At 41.1% G+C, this 23,754-nt stretch overlaps 1 protein-coding gene across 1 annotated transcript in view; it reads right to left on the bottom strand.

Annotated features, from left to right (window-relative positions):
- The window catches only part of LOC149302761 (protein kinase C-binding protein NELL2), a 150,340-nt gene that overhangs the window by 87,756 nt on the left and 38,830 nt on the right, over positions 1-23,754 (bottom strand). Inside the window, exon 2 of the mRNA XM_089481970.1 lies at positions 4,059-4,187. Within this exon, the coding sequence (XP_089338096.1) occupies positions 4,059-4,187 (129 nt within the window). The remainder of the gene's footprint in view (positions 1-4,058; positions 4,188-23,754) is intronic.

The following is a 23,754-nucleotide window of genomic DNA, read 5'->3' as shown; positions in this document are numbered from 1 at the left end:
TCACAGGATTTGCACGAGTTGCAAATGTACTGAATTTTTGGTAAATACAACGATTCGTTCTAAGCCAGAAAAATGGGGCCAGACCCTTTACAAATCAGACAAAAACAAAGCAAAAAGCTCTGAATTTTTGTCCAAAATTCTTGTGCCCTTTAACTCACACTCTCACGCATTCTCATTCTCATTCACACCAAAATGGCTGCACTTGCAGTGACATCCTCTCCCATATCCTCCAAATGGGGGAGAGAACATCACCAAAAGCACCCTCAATTTGCCATAACCTGAGCTGAGGAAAATATGGTGCTTTTCCCCCGATTGGAGGATAAAATCAAACAAACAAATTAGGTGTTTCCCTAGTGTTGACCTGTGGTTTTGAATTCCTGCTTATAGAAGAAGTGAGACATGAACTAGGAAATTACATTTATCTTCTAAAAGGATTTCTATGATTTTAATTGCTACTACAATATAGCCCTATATCCTTTAGTAGAATTTATTTTCATGGCATGTAAGGTCATCCTTTCCAACACAAGGGAGTAGATGTATATGATGCAAATGTTAAGGTGTTGAATATCTCCTAAAAAGCATCATAAAAGCCTTTGAAATAGCCTCCCAAATCTCCTCCCAGGCCCCACTTTCCAGCATTTAGTGTAGATCCCCATTGTAATTTGAAATATATGTCTGGTTAGAAATCAGGGTCAGAGAATGCGCATAAATCTGAGATATAAAACGCCAGATTGTGTCTTGGAGACAAGTAGATTTAAAGAAAATTTAGGAACACATATATGAGCCTACACTGTCCCGTGACACGCAACACTTCTGGTTAAAAAGTGAAATGAGCGCTTGATGATTGGAATAATCCAAAATTAAAAATACATTAACAGCAAGAATCCACTAAGTTTCTTTGACAATATGAGCCTTTCCAGGGATAAACTGCACACATATTAATTCCATTGATACATATGCAAAATTAGACACTGGTTTTATTTAATAGCAACTATTATTTGCATGCTATGAGTGGTAAAAATATTTAAAATAACCTACAATGAAAGCATCCATAATATACGCTAGTGATCCACACGTCCAGCTAGTTATAATTTAATCTTGACCGTGAAACTTACAGACAAGCAACAAATCACAGAGATGGTTTGTATTTGTAATGTAATTTATTCTTGTGTCGTTCCATCAAAACATATTGGAGAAATACAAATGTATATTCTAAAAGGGCATCAATATTTTATACTCTCAGTATTATCAAATTACTTGATCGCTTTTGCACACCCCCAGTGTTTTTTTAATATAAATATGGCTGCAGGCAACATGGTCAGACAATCAATAGTGGCAAAACAATATCAATGGCAACTCATGCTGTATTCTATAGACTTCAGTGATTTCAGTGTTACCTTAAACTATAGAAGCTGTCTTAAGTAGAAATACTTGGCTAATCATTCCCATGATGACATAGTTAAGAGATGCTTTCATTACATGCAGGATACGTTGAACTTTAACTTAAAATATTAACTACACATGAACACTTTTATAAATAAATGCAGAGACATAATTCCTAGTACTGTTGAACATCCCACAGCCTACTCAGGAATAATTATTTAGTCATGTAAAAGATTTCTCTATTCACTTTTTCTAACTGGGAATGCTTAATTGATATGTGACGCAGAAGTAGGCATTGGTAGGTTGTTGTCATAAAACCTGAAAGAACTTCTTGAAAGCTTGTGTGTTGTTTTATATGACATACAGTAAAAGAAGGGATTGAAATGGTTGTAGAGAAGGAGATAAATGTGTAAGTGTATAACCAGAGGTATGTGTAACAATATAAAATATAAAAATGCTTTATTTACCGCATCAACTCCAAATAATAAAAAATTCCTAAAGTGCATATTATTTGCTAAACCACCATTGTGCATGGGCTACCAGTCACCCAGATCATAACTTACAAGCAGAAAATTAGTATTAGGCAAGATAAACTAGAATCACCAACCATTAAACACAAGTATTTTGTGAATGTGTTACCAGCACTACTGTTTGTGGTGATATATGATCTGGTTTTATCGATCCGAAATGCTGAAAATTTGTTATATATCAGATGCACACTACCGCTCACCCTTTCTCTGTGCCTTATGTTTGTCACCCCATTCCCTCAAGATTGTAAGCTTGCGAGAAGGGCTCTCTCCACCTAACGTATCGGTTTTGCCGGGTGAAGTACCGCTTCTCCGGTTTTCCGGGTCAAGACTCGAAACCTCCGGGTCGCAGGAGCGGGGTCTTGACACGCCCTGCCCATTTTTCCTTTAAATGGGGAACTCCCACCGATGTCACGGGACCGCCCGCTGACGTCAGTGTGCAGTCCTGGCCGCGTCCCACAAGGGAAGGCTCTGGGTATGGTCCAGGTATACCCAGGTATCGTCATACCCCTTGAATATGTGTATTGCAAGAAGCACTGCGTAAATTGTTGGTGCTATATATAAATAAAAGATGATAATAGTAATAATAATAATACACCTGTTTTATGGCATTTCCGGCTCTTTTTATGGCTTTGATCCCAGATTGTGAACATTTTTGTTTAAATACCCATTTTTTAACCTGCCCTTTTTTGCCTCTATAAAAGATGTTATGCCATGAAAAAAAGAAAATGCCCCATAGGTAAAGAACAAATTAGTGACTGATATTTATGTAGAAAACAAATTAGATCAGAAAATGATCAGTACATTCCCAAGAAACGTGTAATCACTTAGTGTATTAGGCTAGTTTATCCCAAACCCATTATTCAGCCAATGCCAAAAGTAAAGGTTTCGGGATATCCTCCCATAAAAACAGGTGAGGCTGTCATTAGCACAGCTGGTTCTATTGACCCACTAGAGCTCATGTGGGGCAGCCTCTAAAAACCTGCATTGACGACTGAACGTCGGAAGCTAACTGGTATAAATCAGATATTTAATTTATGTTTAGCACAAAAAAATCATATCTTCTGAGGTTTTGTTCTTGCAAAGCATGCATTTTCCGTCTATTGTGAATAAAATTCCAGTCTCAAGTGGTTCATATTCATGTTTACATAAGTGACTAGATTTATTCATTGCTGCGTTTGCTTCTGTTTCGAAATAGAATTTACATCGTAAGAATGATTATTTCTCATTTCCAGAGAACTGCATGACCCAGCTGGTGAATTAAATCCCTTTCCAGCATCATTTAGCTAAGCAAGATGAAAAAAAGGCAGTGCCATGCCAACAGCAGAGGTAAAACCTGCTTCTTTACCGCACATGAGATAAAGCCATCCAACTTACTTTCCCAAACCAATTTGGGTTTTAGCAGAAGTCACATGTCCCCGGCAGTATTAATCTTCCTGATCTGGGTACTGCGTGTTATTATTCATTTTGTCCCTAGACTCAAATCAACCATCTGGCAGCCTCCGTCCTGGCGTACATTAATTAAGGGGCCATCAATCAGTAAAAAAGCGAGCACTGGGAAAAGAGCACTGACACTGAGCGGAGGAGATCTCGCACTTAAGCGGGTGATCTGTTCAACAGCTCAGCGGAGAATCACATATTGCCTAATTGGAATATTAAGAACCATTATTTTCCCATAAATTGAACTGGTTCATTTATGTATTAAGTAGACGCTGAAGAAATGTTTTTAAGTCACATGGCACTGTGCTGGTTTTCCCCCATCTACTGGAGCACAGATCAATAATTTTTAACAGTCACCAGGGAGAAGACTATCTTTCACCCACAACTCAATGGAAAAAAGCAAGGGCTGCAACTCTCAATAAAACAACACTATTTATTAAAACCCTTTATTTTGTTTAAGGATAAGGAGAGTAAGAGTCGAAACGCTGTACAAATGCAAAGGAGATAAAACTAAAGGTAAGCTTAGCAAGCACTGCAAGAAATAGGAGTACCACCCTGCCTAGACACAGCTTAATGTTCATTAATAAGGCATTAGCATATAGGGATACAGACAAAGGACAGTCACAGGATACAAGGACACAGAGGCCCATGGACCTGTGACAGTTGACACGGTAAAAACAATGTTCACTTTGGGACTGGTGGAGATACCTTGGAAGAGGTAGGCTCGGCTCCTGTTGTGGAGTCCTTGGACCTGCTGCACTCCAACAGTGGCCTCTCCCAGTTGGAGCTCCTCCAGGATGTCAATCTGCAGGGAGGGGTCCACACCAAACCCTGGAACTGACCCGGGAGAAAGAGAGTGCCACCGATTACACAAATCTGATCCACATGCATCTGTTATTATTACGCATCTCCATTCGTTACATTGCTCTGGATAACCCCCCAGTCATGCATCTTAGCTTTCACTACCCGGTGCGAATAAACAGTTGCTTTTATTAGAAGGAACACACACACAGTCTCACGAATGTGACCTAGTTGAAACGTAATCTTTTTAAACTTCAATAGGGATTGATGAAGAATCCTATTGTATAACCATCACTTTTTACCGAGCCTGCTTTATTAAGGGTCTATTTTTAGAAAGGGATGCAGTATGTGTAAGTTCCATATATTCTCCATCAAACCCTCTGGAGATGTGTCCTTACCTGGTATGATCGAAGCAAAAACGCAGAGTAACCCCAATATTAACTCCATGCTGCTGCTGATACTCTTAGTCCATAATCCCCCAGCCTGCATTGAGAAAAGGCTCCTGCGATCTCCCGGAAGATGCCTGGCTTCCCACCTAGCATTACACTGACAGCAAACAACTTGGATTCCCCAAAGCTCGCATCATTCCTGAGCAGGCAGCTCCAGCAGAGAGGAGGAACACAGGGCTGCCCAATAAGTGCACAGCATCCACACACCGACCCTCATCCACAGAGAACGACCACCAGAAGTGGGGATGGGGACAGCCCGAGCCACTGAGACAATGGATAGTCCGCCACGAGTGAGACGCCGTGGAACAGGGCACACTAATTGCTACTCCAGGGATTTAGAGGAGGAGGAGGAGGGGAGAAGGACAGCCTCTTATGCCCCTTGTCTTCCAGAGTCTGAACAATCGGTCCTTCCAGATTGTGATCAGAGCATTACACACGCTGCCTTTCACTGCTCAGCAGGGGTGCTTACAGGTTGTGTCCTCGGATGATTGACAGGGGGGTGGATGAGTTATGCCTAGAGCAGGGCATCATTCGGTTGTGTGTGTGCCTGCAGATTAAAGGGAACATAATGAGAAATGCAGCACTTTGTATATGAGAGCTGCTGGGATCTGTCAGTGAGGGCTGCTCTGTCAGCAGTACAAAGAGATTTCACAGCTGCCCAGCACCTGACAGCTGGAATTGTCTTTGTATCAGTACCTGCAACTTATCCCATAACCTGTATTAATTACTGCATACAATTACCTATCTATCCTGCCCCCATTCCATGTCCACTGCTTTAACCCATTCCTATCCATTACACCCTCCTATGTGTAGCAATCGATATTTATTTAAATAGATGCAAAGGATCCATAATCCATAGGTCTCGGGTTTGTCATTTTATTAATAGTAATCTCATTAAAACGTATAATTATCACACGTAACCTTTTAAACCTTTCTCATTATCCATGAATTTTCAAAACTTCCTAAATTCCCCTGTGACCCCCCCAATTTTTCTCTGCAACTTTCTGTGTGTCTGTCAACACATAACTATGTTTAACTTATACAGATACACACATACAGTATATATATATATATATATATATAATCAATTCATTTGTAATTAGCAATAGCAAGTGTCCCTGATAGTTTAAACATAGTGTATGTGAAGGATGTCTGATTTCATGAAAGTTCATGTTTATCAATACTTTTCTTTACCATTTTAATGTTCCTATGGAAACCAAATGTTTGTTATATGATTATTTGCATCTGAACTATTTATGATGGATGCCTAAGTGCATTTTTTTGTCCATTAATGTCTTCTTTTCACGTCAAACGTAACGTCCTACAATATATTTGCTATGGTACTTATTTGTACTACTTCATTTCTTCTTCATACCTTGCCTTTATTACAGAAATCTTCTCAATGTCTTATTGTTCAAACATATCTCATTAATCTATTTCACTACGTACCATTACAGTTTAACCACTAAATACAAAATTGTAGGGAAATTACAATGACGTACATCATTTGCTGTACTAATTGTTGCTGGGTTGAAACAGTCGTTCATTCTTGGTTTTCTCTTACTAAACTATAGTAGGTAATGCTGCACAATGATAATACAATTTATCCAAACTCACTGGTTAGTGCATAGACCCCATAACTGTAATCACTCGGTCCCATTATTCCATAATATATTTCATACTTTTCTGGTTAGGTCATGGAGTAGCAGCTACTCTTCCTCAATGGATAACCACAAACTCTAAGAATTCTAATGATAGCGGCATTCTTTTGTATGTTTATATATGTGTTTTTTCACATTTTATTTGTAAGGGTTTATTATTGTTTATTATTCTGCCCTGAAGAACATGTACCCAGTTTATTTGAATACCTTGAATGCCAAGGCTTATGGACATCTATTGTTCATAGCTGAGTCAGTATAAGTGTTGCTTGCCCAAAATAGTTCATATACCATCTCATACCATCTTATAAATAAAGAGCACTGGACAAAGCTTCTATCTGGTTGTTTTGCCGATACAGACCAAATGTCCAAAATGTGATGAAATATGTTTTGTGATATCTATTGTTGTCTGTCTTCCAGCCCAGTTAAATGCCCTTGAAATGCCTTCATTTTCTCACAGTGTTGCTGTAAAATAAAAGTGCAATTCTTTTTTCAGTGGATGGATAAATCATCCAAGAAAACTAGTGCAGAAACAATTCTGCCTGCCCATTGTCTGATTCACTTCTCAATTTTAGGCATCTTTCCCAAATGTATTATTGTTTGCTATAACAGCAGGAGTTATCATCATAAAATATATTATTGTTATTATTATTAGTTATTATTTATTAAACTTTGTTTTACTTTTTATCTAGGGGTCAAAAATTACTGATCTGTAATAGCATCAAAGTAATTAAATTCAGGAACATTATTTTTTTTAATGTGGATCAATCGTAAATAAAGTATATAGAAAGGTTTTCTTTTTTTTAATAATTTTATTTATTCAAGTTTTTTAATATATGGTGTTCAATAAATATAACAAAACCATTTAATTTCTTTCTTTTCATGTTTCTTTCTTTCTAATCTGGGTTTACATTCAAATTTCGATAAATGGAGGAAAAATACATTTCCCTTATATAGAAAGGTTTCCTTTAGTGGTGTCTGATTTTAATGTAGGTTTCAACTGCATATATCACCATGATGCCACATATCACTTTTCAAGTGTCTCTCTTTATAAGCATACCTGGAAAATTGCAGATTCCTAGAGCCCTCCACCTTTAAGGGGAGTGGCTTTGTATGGGGTGGGTGGGGCTAACCACATTAATTTTGTATAGGAGTGGGAGGGGAATAGGGCGGGGAGTGGGCATCCGACCCAGAGATTTACTTCCATGACCCTGAGAACCAGAGAAGCAACGCTTAACTCTAAGGTTCTGGGCAAAGATGTCCCTTTTTTGTAGAGGATCAGAATGTTTGGTAGATATGAGCGTGGAACTGTTCTACAGCGCCAACATTTTATAATAAGGTATACAGTAGATAAACCAATTAAATATGTTTATAAATTAAATTGTGTAAGTAAAATGCATGATTTTCCTTTATTTCTCCTACTTTAGTTAGTTACATAAATAGGCATCAATATTTCACAGTCACAAAAATTCTAGCCATATTTCTAACAAAAGAACATTTTAAATGAAAAGGGAAACTAAGTCTTTTTCATCATCATTGCTCATTTTCCAAATAAGTGGGGCAAATTACATTAATGGCCCATCTCGAAAACTTGAGAAACTCTTCAAGAGAATCCGGTGTGGTGCCACATCTCAGTGAGACAGGAATTGTCAAGTATACATCATGTGACCAATCATGGCATTGCAATGCATACCACATTACTGTTACTGCATAAGCAGACAAAAGAAACAACTTGGTAACTTGCACTAATGTGATTTTTACGATTTTTTTCCGGCATGCAGTGCAATTTGAGGACAGCAGCTCATCGTTGGGCAGTAGCTGTCACATGTTTAGGGGCAGATAAGGTTCTCTGGTATGCCACTGCTCAATGGGCCAAAGGGAAAATCAGTCATCTGACCTGCAAGCATCTCAGTTATAGCTTTACCCCTGCCCATAGGGCTCTGGTGCATGGTGGAGATGGGTGATTGCGGGTGTCTGGTGAGCTGCCATGATTCATAGCTGTACACAGCTAAAATACTCTACCATGGCCTCTCTGATGTTGTCCTAGTTTCAAAATCTTGCTTTTCACAAACAATACGTGTGAAAAAATGTATGCAGTGTCAGTACATATGCACAAGTCTCCATCCATACCTCCTCTTTTTTTCTGCTCTTGTTTCTTAATGGACATGCCTTTTTGGAATGAGCAACTGTTTGTATTGGTTATGTTTCTAAGACCGAATGTTGGGTTTAATGGCATTTCATTTAATTGAACCCAAAATGCTCTTCTTGTAAAACGACTTGCTTACTCTTTTGTTCATATCTCACCCAAACTAATCTAAGGGTTAAAAGGAAAAAATGCTTTCTTGAAAGGAAACAGAAGTCAGGATTAAGCTTTTGATCTTAACATCTGCTCATCTCTCCCAACTAAGCTTATACTACATTTCTGTTCATCAGTTTGTAGCCTAGTAACAGGCTCCATTCATGTTGTCTGCACAGGGAATACACAAAACGGCCCTGATAGGAAGTAGCTGCATCTTTATTATATTCTATTTCATCCTATGTTGCTAGCTCTAGTATTACATTACATTTTAAAAAAATGACAATATACAAAATATGCAATAACTAACACAAATTAAGAAGAAACTGACGCAGCCACTTGGGGAAGCAAGGCTTCACCCAAAGAGTTACCGGATATATGTATTATCCCAAGAGAAAAGAGAGTCTATAGCTCACGTTGATACTTTTTATTCTAAATGCCAACAATGAAAAAGGTGTAAAGTTATGTATGCTTTTAGGACCTCAGAGGTCTCTTAAAAAACAAAAAAGAGATACCGTATTGGCTTGGATATAGGCCGCCCCCGTGTATAGGCCGCACCCTAAAAGTGCTTTTTAAAGAATTTTTTTTTTTAATAGACATGCTGCCACTCTGTCTCCCCCCCCCCGAGATATGCTGCCACTCTCCCCCACCCGAGATATGCTGCCACTCTGTCCCCCCCAAGATATGCTGCCACTGTCCCCCCCCGAGATATGCTGCCACTGCCCCCCCCCAGATATGCTGCCACTGTCCTCCTCCTCCTCCCCCCGAGATATGCTGCCACTATCCTCCTCCTCCTCCTCCCCCCTGAGATATGCTGCCACTCTGCCCCCCCCCCCGATTTACCAGAGCAGACTCCCGGGTGTCTTGCGGGGGTATGCAATACGCGTATACAACTTCCGGTGCCGGGACTCAGCGGATGTGCCGGCACCGGAAGTTGTATACGCGTATTGCATAGGTGTCCCCCGCCGGCCCCGCAAGACACCCGGGAGTCTGCTTTGGTAAGTCTTGGGGGCAGAGGTAAAACGCTGCCGGTGAACGTCTGCACGATGCGCTTAGACAACCTCCCATGCCGGCACCCCCCCCGTGAAAAGTGCTGGCAGGGGAGGCTGTCTGAGCGTATCAGAGAGTAGGATACGGGTACCCTGCACCGCTGCGGGGGATCTGTATCCTAACCTTGCTGCCTGCCCGGCGCCCGGAACTGCATGTCCCGGGCGTCGGGCGCTAGACCCCGAATATAGGCCGCACCCCCACTTTAAAGACTTAAAGTGGGGGGGAAAAGTGCGGCCTATATTCGAGCCAATACGGTATATGTGCTCTCAAAAGCTTCTACAACTTTACATATTTTTCTGTATTGACCCAGCAAAAGAGTTTAACTTTAATTTAAGACCCCAGATTTTGATAGAAGATAGGAACGAAAGTAACCTATATTGTATGTCTTTACAAATTAGTACACTAGTAGCTGACTACAATGTGCATTGCTCATATAATAATAATGGAGAAGGGGTAACTTGATTTTACTATGGTAGATTTGACAGTATTGCTGATCATAATACTGTTTTGTGTCAATATGAGTATAATTGCCTAAAATTAATGAAACTGATTGTCTGGTTCCTACAAAATCCACAAACCACTCCTCTTCTAACCCACTCTCCCTATTGCTTATGCTTGCATTCTGGTTGTCTAGCAGGTGCCGGAGCCGCCAGGTTAATATAATTATATATACTGTACATGCATACTATCTTATTAATTACCGGTTTGTTGTGCTAGAATGACATGCAATTATGTATCACTTAACTCAAGGATTGAAAACACATTCTCATCTACAACAGTTTCTCAGTTTTTGGGCTCTCCAATGCACAGATTACAATATATTATTTCCCAGTTACATGTGCTAATGTTTATCCCTCTTTTTTTTAAATCAGTCTGGAAATACATCTTTGTTGTGACTGATGGTGCAAAATGCTGACCGTGGCGTATCTCTAAGCAAGCTCTTTCTTTTATAATTCATTCACCCTTTCTGACAACGCTTTCCAGACCTTCCAGCAATATTTTCACCATGTCATCCACTACAATGTGTATCCATTCAAGCACCACTTAACTTTTCCTTGAGGAGACAGAAGAATATTAGATGTTTTGTTATTTCTCTTAAAAATGGAAGAGGGACATAGTAATAAACCAGTTAAAGAATGGTAAAGCAGTGCATGCTTAGAAGCAGGGGATGCATAAATACAGCCCCCATGGGCTGCTTTAAGGATTGTGGGCAAGTAATGTTTAAGCTATGATTATTTATGTTCCAAATATATTTCCACACATGGCCACATGAAAACAAAGCAACATAGGATGTGTTGCATAAGAACCCACAGACCACTTACTCTGCCCCTATTGGAGTCATATGCTTTGTGTACGTGTTTATACTTCAGGGTTGCTTTCTGCACACCACAAGCATTCTCAAACTCTCTTAGCGTGTCTTTAATGTTTCTACATGTGAGTTTTTTCAATGCATCTCTCTGTAAATTACCCTTTTTTAACATATTCTTGGTTGAGACATACCATCACTGACAGAGCCCTTGAAGAAGAAAAGACACTAAATGTTTGTTCTGTCATGCTATTTTGGGTCTCGACTGCCCCCATGCATGGGATCAGTTTGATGGGCTGAAAGAGATTTCTCCAAAGAGAGTCTCCAAGTTGTAGTACACAAGTTGTAGTAAGCAAGCATAAAATGGTGGCATATTTTGGAAAATGTATATCTTTTCCTTTTTTCATGTGTTTATTCAGAACATATATACAGTGGCAAGAAAAAGTAGGCAAAACCTTTGGAATTACCTTGTTTTCTGCATTAATTGTTCATAAAATGTGATCTGGTCTACATCTAAGGCACAAGTATACTTCCGATAGCTGCAGATCAGACCAATGCAGGGGCGTACCTAGAGTATTTTGCACCTGGGGAGGATCCTGTATGTGGCAACCCCCACAAAAAATGTATGTTGGCAAGAATATTTATTTCATATATTTGTAAGCTCTATGTCAATTGGAAAAAACTAGGAATCTGAAAAAATAAAATAACTTATAAATAACAAATACATTTAAATAAATAACATTTACTGAACAGATATGGTACAGCATAAATCCTATCACTATATACTAAGCCAGATATTGATGGTGGTACAGCGTAACTCCCATCACTATACACTGAGCCAGACATTGACGGTTGTGCAGCATAACCCCTATCACTACACACTAAGCCAGACCTCTGCTCCTTTAGCAATCTGCCTGTGCCACCTCTGCCCCTGAAACAGCCTGCCTGTGCCAACTCTGCACCTGAAGCAGCCTGTCTGTGCCAAATGATTGAATTCCACGTGTCAAAATGCCCATGTTGATGTACTATGGATTGCCTGCTTTCCAGATAATTGTGGGATATTCATAGTATTCATAAGGCTTTCAAACAGCAATATATATCTTGTAATAACCTATAGTTTGCAGAAACTTGTGTCGTTCAAGCAATCATTTTTAATATATTATTCATAGTAAATGCTAGACTATACATCTAACAATTATATCAAATAAATCCAGTTGTTGAAAAAACAATATATAATTTGTTTTGAAGCAAGAGGAAGAGACTCTAGAAGGAGAGAGAGAGAGAGGATAGAAAAAGGAGGGAATAGAGTTTGTAAAACCCAAAAAAGCTTGCCCACATTGAGAAAGAGGAAAGCATCATTATTCTCCTAATTTCAGGGAAGAGGCAGGGTTTAGTGGGGTCATGCTGTGGCATGATCTCGCGGCAATAGCGAAGGACAGACTGAGGGTTCACAAAGGTAAGTTGTGTGTGACTGTGTGTGTCTGGGTATGTTAGTATGGTGAGTGTGTGTGAAACCGTGTGTGTTTGGGTATGTTTGTGTCTGGATATGTGAGTTTGTGTGCTAGTGTGTGTGTCTTGGTGTGAGGGTTCAAGTTGGGAGCACTGGGCGGGGAGATGGTATTCACCAACGAGAGGGTACAGCAAGGGATAAGGCAGATCTCGTAATCAAAAAAGTCACAAAAGGGTCGAGACAGGCAGGAGACAAATGGAGAGTAGTGGACAAGCTGAGGTCATGACAATAGACGTGCAGGAGAAACTAAGCGTCGAGCCGAGAGTCAAAAGCCGGGGAATCCAATACGAAATGCAAAGCAGAAGGGATAAGCAGGAGAGCACTCAGGGAGATTACTCTGTAGCTTGTAGAACATTCAAGCAATGAGAGTGGAGAGAGGAGGGCTTAAATAGTATGTTTGTGAGTGGGAGCCTCCCACTTGGGTGCCAGCCCCTCCCTCTTTGGTTCCTTAGTATAGGCATGGCGTGTTAGCACGAGTGTCTGAGTATCCTAGTATGTCTGGGTATGTTAGCATGTGTCTCCTTATGTTGGTATTAGGGCTGCAACTAACGATTATTTTAATAATCGATTAGTTGGCCGATTATTTTTTCGATTAATCGATTAATCGGATAAAAAAACCAATATGCAAATTTTTAGTTTATTTAAAATAATTTAATGAACTGGATGTTAAAAAACAACTTAAAATTTACATTAACATTCTTATTTTGTTATGATGTAATAAAAAAACAATATTTTCAAAGTACAAAAACCCAAACACAATATTTATGAAACAAAATAACCCCAAACATTCTGAAAAGAGGTGGACTATTACTGTTCAAGAAACTTTGCCCCAGCCCTGGTACTTTGCACCCAGCACTTTGCACTTTGCACCCAGCACTTTGCACCCAGCCCTGGCACTTTGCACCCAGCACTTTGCCCCACCCCTGGCACTTTGCACCCGGCACTTTGCACCCGGCACTTTGCACCCAGCCCTGGCACTTTGCACCCAGCACTCAGCACTTTGCCCCAGCCCTGGCACTTTGCACCCAGCACTTTGCACTCAGCACTTTGCACCCAGCCCTGGCACTTTGCACCCAGAACTTTGCACCCAGCCCTGGCACTTTGCACCCAGCCCTGGCACTTTGCACCCAGCCCTGGCACTTTGCACCCAGCACTTTGCACCCAGCCCTGGCACTTTGCACCCAGCACTTTGCCCCACCCCTGGCACTTTGCACCCGGCACTTTGCACCCGGCACTTTGCACCCAGCCCTGGCACTTTGCACCCAGCACTCAGCACTTTGCCCCACCCCTGGCACTTTGCACCCAGCACTTTGCACCCGGCACTTTGCACCCAGCCCTGGCACTTTGCACCCAGCCCTGGCACTTTGCACCCAGCACTCAGCACTTTGCCCCAGCCCTGGCACTTTGCACCCAGCACTTTGCACTCAGCACTTTGCACCCAGCCCTGGCACTTTGCACCCAGCACTTTGCACTGTGCCCCTGCACCCAGTCTCCAACTCTGCCCTGCACCCAGCCCTGCCCCCACACTCACACCCTGCCCCCACACTCACACCCTGCACCCACTCTGCCCTGCACCCACACTCACACCCTGCCCTGCATCCACACCCCCACTCTGCCCTGCACCCAGTCTCCCACTCTGCCCTGCACCCCCACCCCCACTCTGCCCTGCACCCAGTCTCCTGCCCTGCCCCCACACTCACACCCTGCCCTGCACCCCCACCCCCACTCTGCCCTGCACTCAGTCTCCTACCCTGGCCTGCATCCCCTGAAACCCCACCCCCACCCCCGCGAATCGCTCTGTGCGAACGGAGCCACTCGCACAGAGCGATTCGCACAGACATGAAGAATACTTACCTCCGGAACGCGTCACATCCGTCACGCAGTGCAGAGCGTGTAGCGGAAGCAGGGAACGCTCGCGGAGGTAAGTAAAAGGAGCCAACAACGAATCGATCACTCGATTAATCGATAACGGAAATCGTCGACAACGATTTCCGTTATCGATTATTATCGATTTTATCGATTCGTTGTTTCAGCCCTAGTTGGTATGTTAGTGTATGTGCCTGTGTGCATGTGTGTTAGTGTGAGTGTCCAGGTGTGTGTGCGTTAGTGTGAATGTGAGTGTGTTAGTGTAGATATGTTAGTGTGTGTGTTTGTGTGCATTTGTATTAGTGTTGAGTGTCTGGTTTTGTTAGCGTGAGTGTCTGGGTGTGTTAGTGTGCATAAGTGTCTGGTTGTGTATGTTAGTGTGAGTGTCCTGCTGAGATCAGGCTATTGGTAATTATGTGTTAGTTGCACAGTAGCACGCTGATCAGCCTTTGCGGCGCATGAGCAAGGTGACAAACTGGGAATTGAGCGGCTTTAATATAGACCCTGAAGGGTTAAATATATTGCTTGTGTTTTTATGGTAAGCTAACATTTAATGGCTTAGTATAATATAAGCTGTTTATACATTTAAAAACAGCAACATTTTAAAAAACATACAGCAATTTTTCATGCTTTACCAAGTTATTTCCTTTTTGGAGATGGTGACAAAATGTTAGATTTCATCTCTGATATTTCTCACAGGCATATACCTTTTTTGGAGTTTTCAAACATTTGTAAATCATGGCATCATTATTTGCAAACAGTTTGTCCATTATTTGGTTTTGGGCATTTATAAGGGGTATGGTTTGCCTTTGCCTCCTCTGAGAGCTGCTTGAGATGAGTAGTTATCCCAAGCCTCTGATTGGAGGTAATGAGGAGTAACAGTAATCTGCAAGATCCTGGTGCAGGAAGTAATTATCTTAATCTTTGTGTCACTTCTGTAAAATCATGACCTCTTACACAACATCAGTATTTGTTCCAATTCCCTTCAAGAATGCACAAGTGGCAGAAAAAAAACTATTTTGCTAAAATACTACAATACAAGGGCTAATAACATGAGGATAAGAATGTGCAAATTAAAGGTACAAATGCTCAACTTGCTCATGATAGGTATTTCTTTCTTTAAATCCAAAATGCTGTTTGGATATCAGCACTGTCACCATTTTATTCTAGTACTGAATCATTGCTTTGTGTCATTAATAGATATGTGCCCATCATTCCCAGGCCAATCCATCAGAATGGTTTATGGACCAACTCTAATAAATCTGTATTTTCACAGATCATTGGTTTAAAATGAAGTAAAATTGATGGCAATTTTCAATAATGTGTTTTTGGCGTGTCTATGTTCCGTATGTTTATTTGAAATAGTCTAGATTGTATTTTAAGTAGACAGTAACAAGCCAAGATCTATCAAGTTTTAGGTGAGGAACCCTACCAAATGACAGATCTACCCTCTATATTAAAATCTAGGTTATAGGCGAGCTGCTCGCTGTAAGAGCAATGAGGGGCTGATAGCAAGCTCTTCCAACTCCACCAAGGAGACTGTTGTGACCACCCTTAAAAAAGCAGCTTGTTATTTCTAAATTATTAAAATGTTGGGTGCAGGGTCAGACTGGCCCACCGGGATACCGGGAAATTTCCCGGGGGGGGCGGTCGGTCCGTGGTCCGACCAACCTTCAAAACAGCCGCTGAGCAGTTGCGCGCGGGATTGAAAGTGGCACTCCTCCTCCCGCCGCTGGCGACGAATAAAGTTAAAGGGGCCGGGCCTGCACACAGTGCGCCGCCCAATGGCAGTGCCTCAGCACTTGGTCCCACATCTGAAAAGGGGTGGGACGAAGAGCTGAGGCACGGCCATTGGGCGGCGCGGTGCATGCACACCAGCCCCTTTAACTTAATTAATGCCGGCCTCCACCCGCTGCTCTCACCAGACACCAGAAGCAGTGGTAAATCGGGGGGGGGGGGTTGTATGGGGGCTTAAGGCTTTTCTGGAGGCAGAGTGCCCCATGATATGCCTTTTAATCCCCTTATATGCCACTCTGCCTGCAGAAATGCCTTTTAACCCCCTATATGCTACTCTGTCCCATGATATGCCTTTTAACCCCTATATGCCAGAGTGGCATATAGGGGTATAAGGCATGTCTGGGGGCAGAGTGGCAAGTCTGGGGGCAGATGTGCGTAACTGAGGGGGGAAGGTTGGCAAATAAAAGGAAATAAAAACAAAAAAAATGTTTTTCTCAATCACAAAGTATAACGTTAATAAAATGTTTCAAAAAATTCCACACAGCTTTCCCAAATTGGGAAACTATTGGATTTTAAACAGTGTATTTGTTTTATTTTTGTGTTTACAGTTCTCAGAAAACATGTTGTCATCGGGACAGAGATTGGTTCCATTTGATTATTTTGTTTCAGTCTGGCTGAACATCAGGTTTTTACAATGTCGTCTCCACTCAAAAATGTTTTAAATTCATGTCACGTTGGATTATAAAATAGCGGCAGAAACTCTGTGCCAACCACGGGCGTATCAACCGGGGGGACGGGGGGGATGGATCCCCTCCAGGAAATCAGGTGGGACCGATAATAGAGAAATCCCCCCCAGGGCTGTAAGTGGTGCACAGCTGCCCGATCAGCAGCTGCAGCGTGCAGAACTAGTTGGGGGGAGATCAGTGTGCTCTCTGTCACTGAGCACCGGGGGATGGGATATGACGTTTATATCCCAGCCCTGGCGCTCAACATAAACAGCTGTGCGCAGCCGCACTGCACTGAGAGTGAGCGGCAAACCAGAAGGAGAGGATGAAGAGAAAGCAGAAAGGAAGAAGTGAAAGGTAAGAGATGTGAAGAACGAGGGGGGGTCTGATGTGCAAAACGAGGGAGGGAGGTCTGATGTGCAAAACGAGGGGGGGTCTGATGTGCAAAACGAAGGGGGGGTCTGATGTGCAAAATGAAGGGGGGGGTCTGATGTGCAAAACGAAGGGGGGTCTGATGTGCAAAACGGGGGGGGTCTGATGTGCAAAACGAAGGGGGGGGTCTGATGTGCAAATGAAGGGGGGTCTGATGTGCAAAACAAGGGGGGGTCTGATGTGCAAAACGAGGGGGGGTCTGATAGTAGATATGTGTGTGTGCATATACAAATGGTGAGGCATGTATATGGGCAATGTTTATGAATGTGTATGGGCACTTGGGCAGGCATATGTGTGTGTATAGGGCAGGTGTGTATATGTGCGTGTATGGGCACGCCCATATAAGGGCAGTGTATGTGCATACGTGTGTATGGGCAGTGTATATGTGTATGTCTGTATAGGCAGTGTATATGTGTACGTCTGTATGGGCAGTGTATATGTGTACGTCTGTATGGGCAGTGTATATGTGTACGTCTGTATGGGCTGTGTATATGTGTACGTCTGTATGGGCAGTGTATATGTGTATGTCTGTATGGGCAGTGTATATGTGTATGTCTGTATGGGCAGTGTATATGTGTACGTCTGTATGGGCAGTGTATATGTGTACGTCTGTATGGGCAGTGTATATGTGTACGTCTGTATGGGCAGTGTATATGTGTACGTCTGTATGGGCAGTGTATATGTGTGTATATAAGGAGTGTATTTGTCTTATAGTGTATACGTCTGTGTAAGTATGTGCAAGGGCAGTGTATATTTATGGGGAGGCATGTGTGTGTGAGCAGTTTATGTATGTTTGGGCAGGCGTGTATAAGGGTAGTGCATATGTGTGTGTATTAGCAGGCATGTCGTACTTAAAGGAAAGAGAATGATTCCCTGTAACACATGTTTAACTCAGGGGCACCTAGGGTTAAATCCAGGCCTATTTCTGGTTAAAATGAGTGTGTGTGTCACTGTATGTAGCATTTGGACACAAGAGAATATTGCGGGGTGCTACTTGGTCTAGGGCATCACTAATACAAAGCGCCACGTGTTAAATCTAGGGGTAGGCAGAGTAAGTGAATGATGTGTTTGAATGCGTGTCTGGGTGTGATAGCGTATGTTTGTGGGTATGTTATTGTGCACATCTGTTTTTATGGGTATGTTAGTATGTTTCCAGGTGTGTTATAGTGGGCATGTGTCTAGGTATATTAGGGTGGGATTGTTTTGGGGTGTATTATTGCGTGTGTGTGTGTGTTTGTTAGTGTGTGCATGTGTATGTATGTTATTCAAGTGTTTAAGTGTGTGGATATGTTCCTGTGTGCATGACGTGTTAGGAGTCTTATATGGTTCCTTCAATACATCATAGTAGTCTCTGTGCGGTCCATCTGTGATTGTAAGATTTTTCTGTTTCTGTGGGAATTTTCTCTCATTCATCTAGTAGAACGTTTTATGAGCTGAAGGTGATATACCAAGACATTTTGGACAACACTATGCTTCTAACTTTGTGCCCCAGTGTACAAAACAAGGTCCATAAAGGCATGGTTGCAAAAATTCCCCACAGAAACTCCAAAATCTTGTGGAAATCGTTCCCAGAAGAGTGGAATCCGTTATAGCTGCAAAGGGGGACCAACTACATATTAATGTCTCTGTATTTATAATGCGATGTCATAAAAATCCCTGTTGGTGAAATGGTCAGGTATACCCTACCAGTAAAAATGCTATCCCCCCCAGATTTTTAGGGGTTCCTACGCCCATGGTGCCAACCTCAATAAAACTACATTTGACTAACTTTAAAGCAACCCATGTTATTGTAGATGGAAGAAATATTGATACTGCAAAAAAAAAAGGCTAACGGTACAAAATTGGTAGGTATGACAATTATGACAGCTGTCAAGGGCATTAAGCTTGTGGGGGTACAACATCAGCTAGACCTCTATTGTTAGTAAGGACATACGTTGAGGATGGCTGCACCAGAGACAAAGTTCACTTAGGGCACCAGAACTAGGGCTAGCACCGGATAAATGCAAATAATATACGCTTATAGTGGAAATATGTCTGCACTATATGTATATCTAACTGTATGTACAGTATATATCCCACCTCATTAAAGTCTAAATGCAGCTAGCCCTAGGCAGGCTAGCCATGCCCCAATTGCAGCCACAAAAGGCTGAGAGGGCTCCAGGCAGTCAATACTGGAAAGTCCCTATGTATGTGAATGAACAACGCATGAAATTAGAAGCAGCTTACATTTGACTAAATACATCTGGAATCTCAGCTACTACAAACTGTGCATTAAGCAATCACATCTGATAGGAAATGGAATTCATCTTTGTAAAGAGATATCACTTTATGACATCTTAGTTTAAAACGTAAGATAAAGGATATGACATCAACCAGTACTATCAATTTTATATGTAATATGCATAAATGGTAAATATTATATTTAATTATTGATTCATATTAGTGGTTATATTAATTTATAATGATGATGAAACAATAGAATTACCAGTTTTGTGAGAAGAAGGATCGTAGAATTCCAAGTTGTATTGCACCACCTGAGACCCCTCTTTGAAGTAGCCCACCATAGAGTATGGGAGATTTGTTTGCTAGTCAGCAAAGACTCTTTCTACATTGCTCCCTGTGTTTTGTCAGGGATTACTGGTCATGTTATTATTACCCTGTGAGTTTGACAACTGGAGATGGCGATGTCCAGACAACCAGAAACGCCGGCACTGCTCACTGCCACATGAAGCAGCCGCTTCATGAATATTTATGAGGCTGACCGCTGACTGGATTCCGATCACATCCCGGACGTCGGGGAACGCTATTTAAACCTCATTCTCTGTGTCCTCAGTGCTCAGTTATACTGGTGCTTCCCGTATCTCGTGAGCCCCTCCAGTATCTCAAGTTCTTTATCTCGTTTACCCGGTATCCGACCCTGGTCTCGTGTACTTCTGGCATCCTGACTCTGGCTATTCTACGACTCTGTGTATCTCTGGCATCCTGACCCCGGCTATCCCAACGACTCTGTGTACGCCTGGCATCCTGACCCTGGCTATCCTTAACGACTCTGCGTACCTCTGGCTTCCTGACCCCAGCTATCTCAACGGCTCCTGTGTATCTCCGGCATCCCGACCCTGGTCTGCTAAACGGCTCCGTTCTGACCACCCGTGCTTACAGCTACACTCCCAAGCTCCCTGTTACCCTCACCAGGCCCCTTGTGCGTGTTCTGTTCTGAGCAAGTGTGTTCCATTCCTGCATTCCGGATTCCTCCTGGTAAGACGAACCTCACAACCACATCTCCAGGTGCTAGAAGGAAAATTACAAGCTGCAATGGTGGTCCAAGATTTTTCAGCGCACAAGGCCCCAAGGTAGTCACAAATATTATATTGTGGAATTCACTTTCTGTGGGTATTCTTCTCATGTTACATTATTATTATTATTATTATACTTTATTTATAAAGCGCCTACAGATTCCGCAGCGCTGTACAAAGATGAAAATGTTACAGATAACGACAAGTACGATACAGCTATTGACATAGAGATACAAGAGGAATGAAGGGCCCTGTTCCCGCAGGAACTAAGTGGATAAGGGGGTGAGGTTTAATGTGTGATAAAATAAATTATAATTAAAAGCTAGACTCTTAGAAGTGGTGATTACCCCAATCTTAAAAATAACTTACACATTTTATCATGTAGCATCAGAAAGCCTTAAAATTGAGTCTAAAAACATATTTCTGGAATGGGAACATTACAATGTTGTATTTTCCTATATTTGAGTAAAGGAGAGGATATAAATTCCATACAGATATAATTCCAAGAACTCTGTTAACCACATTTCATTTACCAGCATTTCAAACAAGGTCCAACAGATATATTAAATAACTCCCTTGTCCTATACTCATTTATGCACCGACACTTCCTAGGTCTCCTTTCCATTATCTCTATTAAACTCAAAATATAGCTTTACCCAGACAAAAAAAATGTATTTCCATGGTTACCCTAGCCTAGTGCATGGATTAGTTGTCTCCACAGCTGTTTTCCTCATGCCTGGCTGTCTGCAGTTAGATACAAAGAAAGTCGCACACTTCCAAACTCAATCAGCCACTGGAGTGGTAGTACAGGTTAGTGTGTAGCCCTATTGACCATCAGCCCCATCACTAGCTGTACTCGGAATACAAAAAAATAAAACAGTTACATTACAATTGTTTTCTTCTTTTTTTCTGGGGTATCCTATAATCAGCCTGAGACATAATCATTGGGATTCAGAGAACACATCTGACCCAGATGAAGAAGTGTAGGCCTCTGTTAGTGAGCACCGAAGAATCATCAATTTTGTTCCAAAGGCAGAGAGAGCATTTGAAGACACATTGTGGAATCTTTGCGAAGAAGAAGAAGAGCAGATCACGAAAGGGCCGGAAGCCATTCCCCATTGTATTCCCCTGTGGAATCTGTGGATGAGGTGGCTGGTCCTAAAAGACCACCAAGTCTCTATTTCAGTGTTGCTGGCAACAATGAAAGCGTGGTTCACAGACGCATCATGGGAGAAGAGGACACACCTGGAGACTGCCGTTTCCAATATATACATATCCAATAATTAGATTTATCTGTGTATAGACAAATAAAGTAAAAAAATTACCTTTTATAGGTGGTGCAGTTACTTGTATAGTGGTATAATGGTAGAAAAAGACATAGGTAAAGGCAAAGGTGGTTACAAAACTGAAATAAAGAATACAAAACTTTCCAAGATATAAGATGATTACAATACCAATTATTGTAACAGTAATACAACATTATTAGGCCACCCCTTTGCTTTCTAGAGTCCCTGGGGTCCCTTCCTGCATGTAATTTCGTACTAACATAGGAAAAGCAACTCAGTACCCCAATCAGCAACCTAGTTTGTCTATATGGTAGGGATTGCCCTGAAGTATAAGTTAATAATGATTCTCAAATAGTGTGGCTTACTAGTTCCTTGTACCAAGGTGATTATATATGAAGACGATAACTCTGAGGTTTTGGATGCTTATCTGGCATACTTTTTACCAAAGTGCTTATAAATAATAAATTGTGCAGCTTATTAAAGCATTTTCTAAAAACAATTGTATTTTAAATGGAAAATCCTATTCTAAAAATGTATTGAAATTAAACTTTACCAAGTATCAAACATTTTTTACTGAAAGACTTTCCAAGTCCTTAATCTCACTTAAAATAATATGGTAGTTTATTATTTAAAGTATGCCAAACTGCAATTCTGCATTTTAGCCCAGGCATCTTAATGTCCTTTTCAGAGGCTTTTATATTCAAGCTGTTCTTCCACTGTAGTAATTCATGTCATACAAACTGAATTCCACAATATTGATTTAAAAAAAAACACAAAAAAACAAATATATATATCAGGAACAGCTTCCAAACAGAACTTTAAATCATAGAAATAATCAAATAAATATAGATTGTTACAAGAAAAAATAATTAGGTAAGGTTCAGCAAACAATTAATTAAATGTTTGTGTTGTGGTAAAGTTTATTAACAAAGACTGTTTTCAGCCGCAGACATACTTTCTGAATATGCTACCACGTGTTAATAACATTAGGAAACCTTTTGAGAATAAACTCACTGGCTGAAAATATATAACGTCATTTTAGTTCTTTGTGTTTATGCTCGTTTCATGTTCCAATATGATTCTGGGTAAAAAAACTTTGTATATTATGTGAAAAGTAAAATTTTTATATATTTTATGGAACTCATTCCATATTGAAACACCTATTTCAGAGTTTATGATGTTAAGTATATTTGTATGTTTTCTGTAAAGAGGTCAATAGGAATAGAGACCATGTGTTTATGGTAAAGCCTGTCTTCTTCTGTTTTTGTGAATGCATTTGATACAAATTAAACGATGTAAGCCAATAGCGGATTCCTTTGTGCTTGAACATGATTTTATCTAAAAGTCATAGGAGTACAGGGAAGTTGTATTGTCCCATTGGGCAGTATTTGACTACAGGCTTGCACACAGACATGAGGCTATCCCTTGACATTTATGGAAATTTCACCTTCAGCTATAGGATTTTTCTTGCACAGACAGAACAGTTAAGATACGAAATTCATTACTGTAAGAGCTCATATTTACAGTTGCATCAGAGAAAATGCTTCTTGCTTCTGAACTGGGGACCAATCTGCCTAGCTAAAAATAAGGATTTGTGAGTTCCAAACCACAAACTAGAATATGTGGGGTGATCAGTGCTTGACTTCACATTGATTTATGTTTAACTGAGACAGGTTGACAATTTTAGAATGCAGCAATTTGTTCTTCTGTTTTCTTAAACTATATGTTGAGAGCTGTAATTGGGATTGGGAAAGGGATAAATACCACATGGGCATGCACCTAGCATCAAGAGAGACCTATGAGGATCTATTGTGCTAGCAGAAAATGCCAGGGCAAATCAAGCTCTCTTTCAAGAAGGGCCAAGTTGGCTTGGCATAATGTGTAGTAAAATCAGTTTGTTAGGAAAATTTTAGGGAATCACCCTACATTCACCTTCACCATGCATTGGTGGGCCAATATAGCTACATCAATTTTACTTATTAATCTGTGTGCTGA

The sequence above is a fragment of the Sceloporus occidentalis genome, unplaced genomic scaffold (genome assembly GCF_023333645.1).
Source record: "Sceloporus occidentalis isolate IW3139 unplaced genomic scaffold, rSceOcc1.0.p SCAF_17, whole genome shotgun sequence".
Lineage (NCBI taxonomy): Eukaryota > Metazoa > Chordata > Lepidosauria > Squamata > Phrynosomatidae > Sceloporus > Sceloporus occidentalis.
The sequence above is the reverse complement of the archived record's forward strand: the minus strand, read 5'-3'. Positions and strand labels throughout refer to the sequence as shown.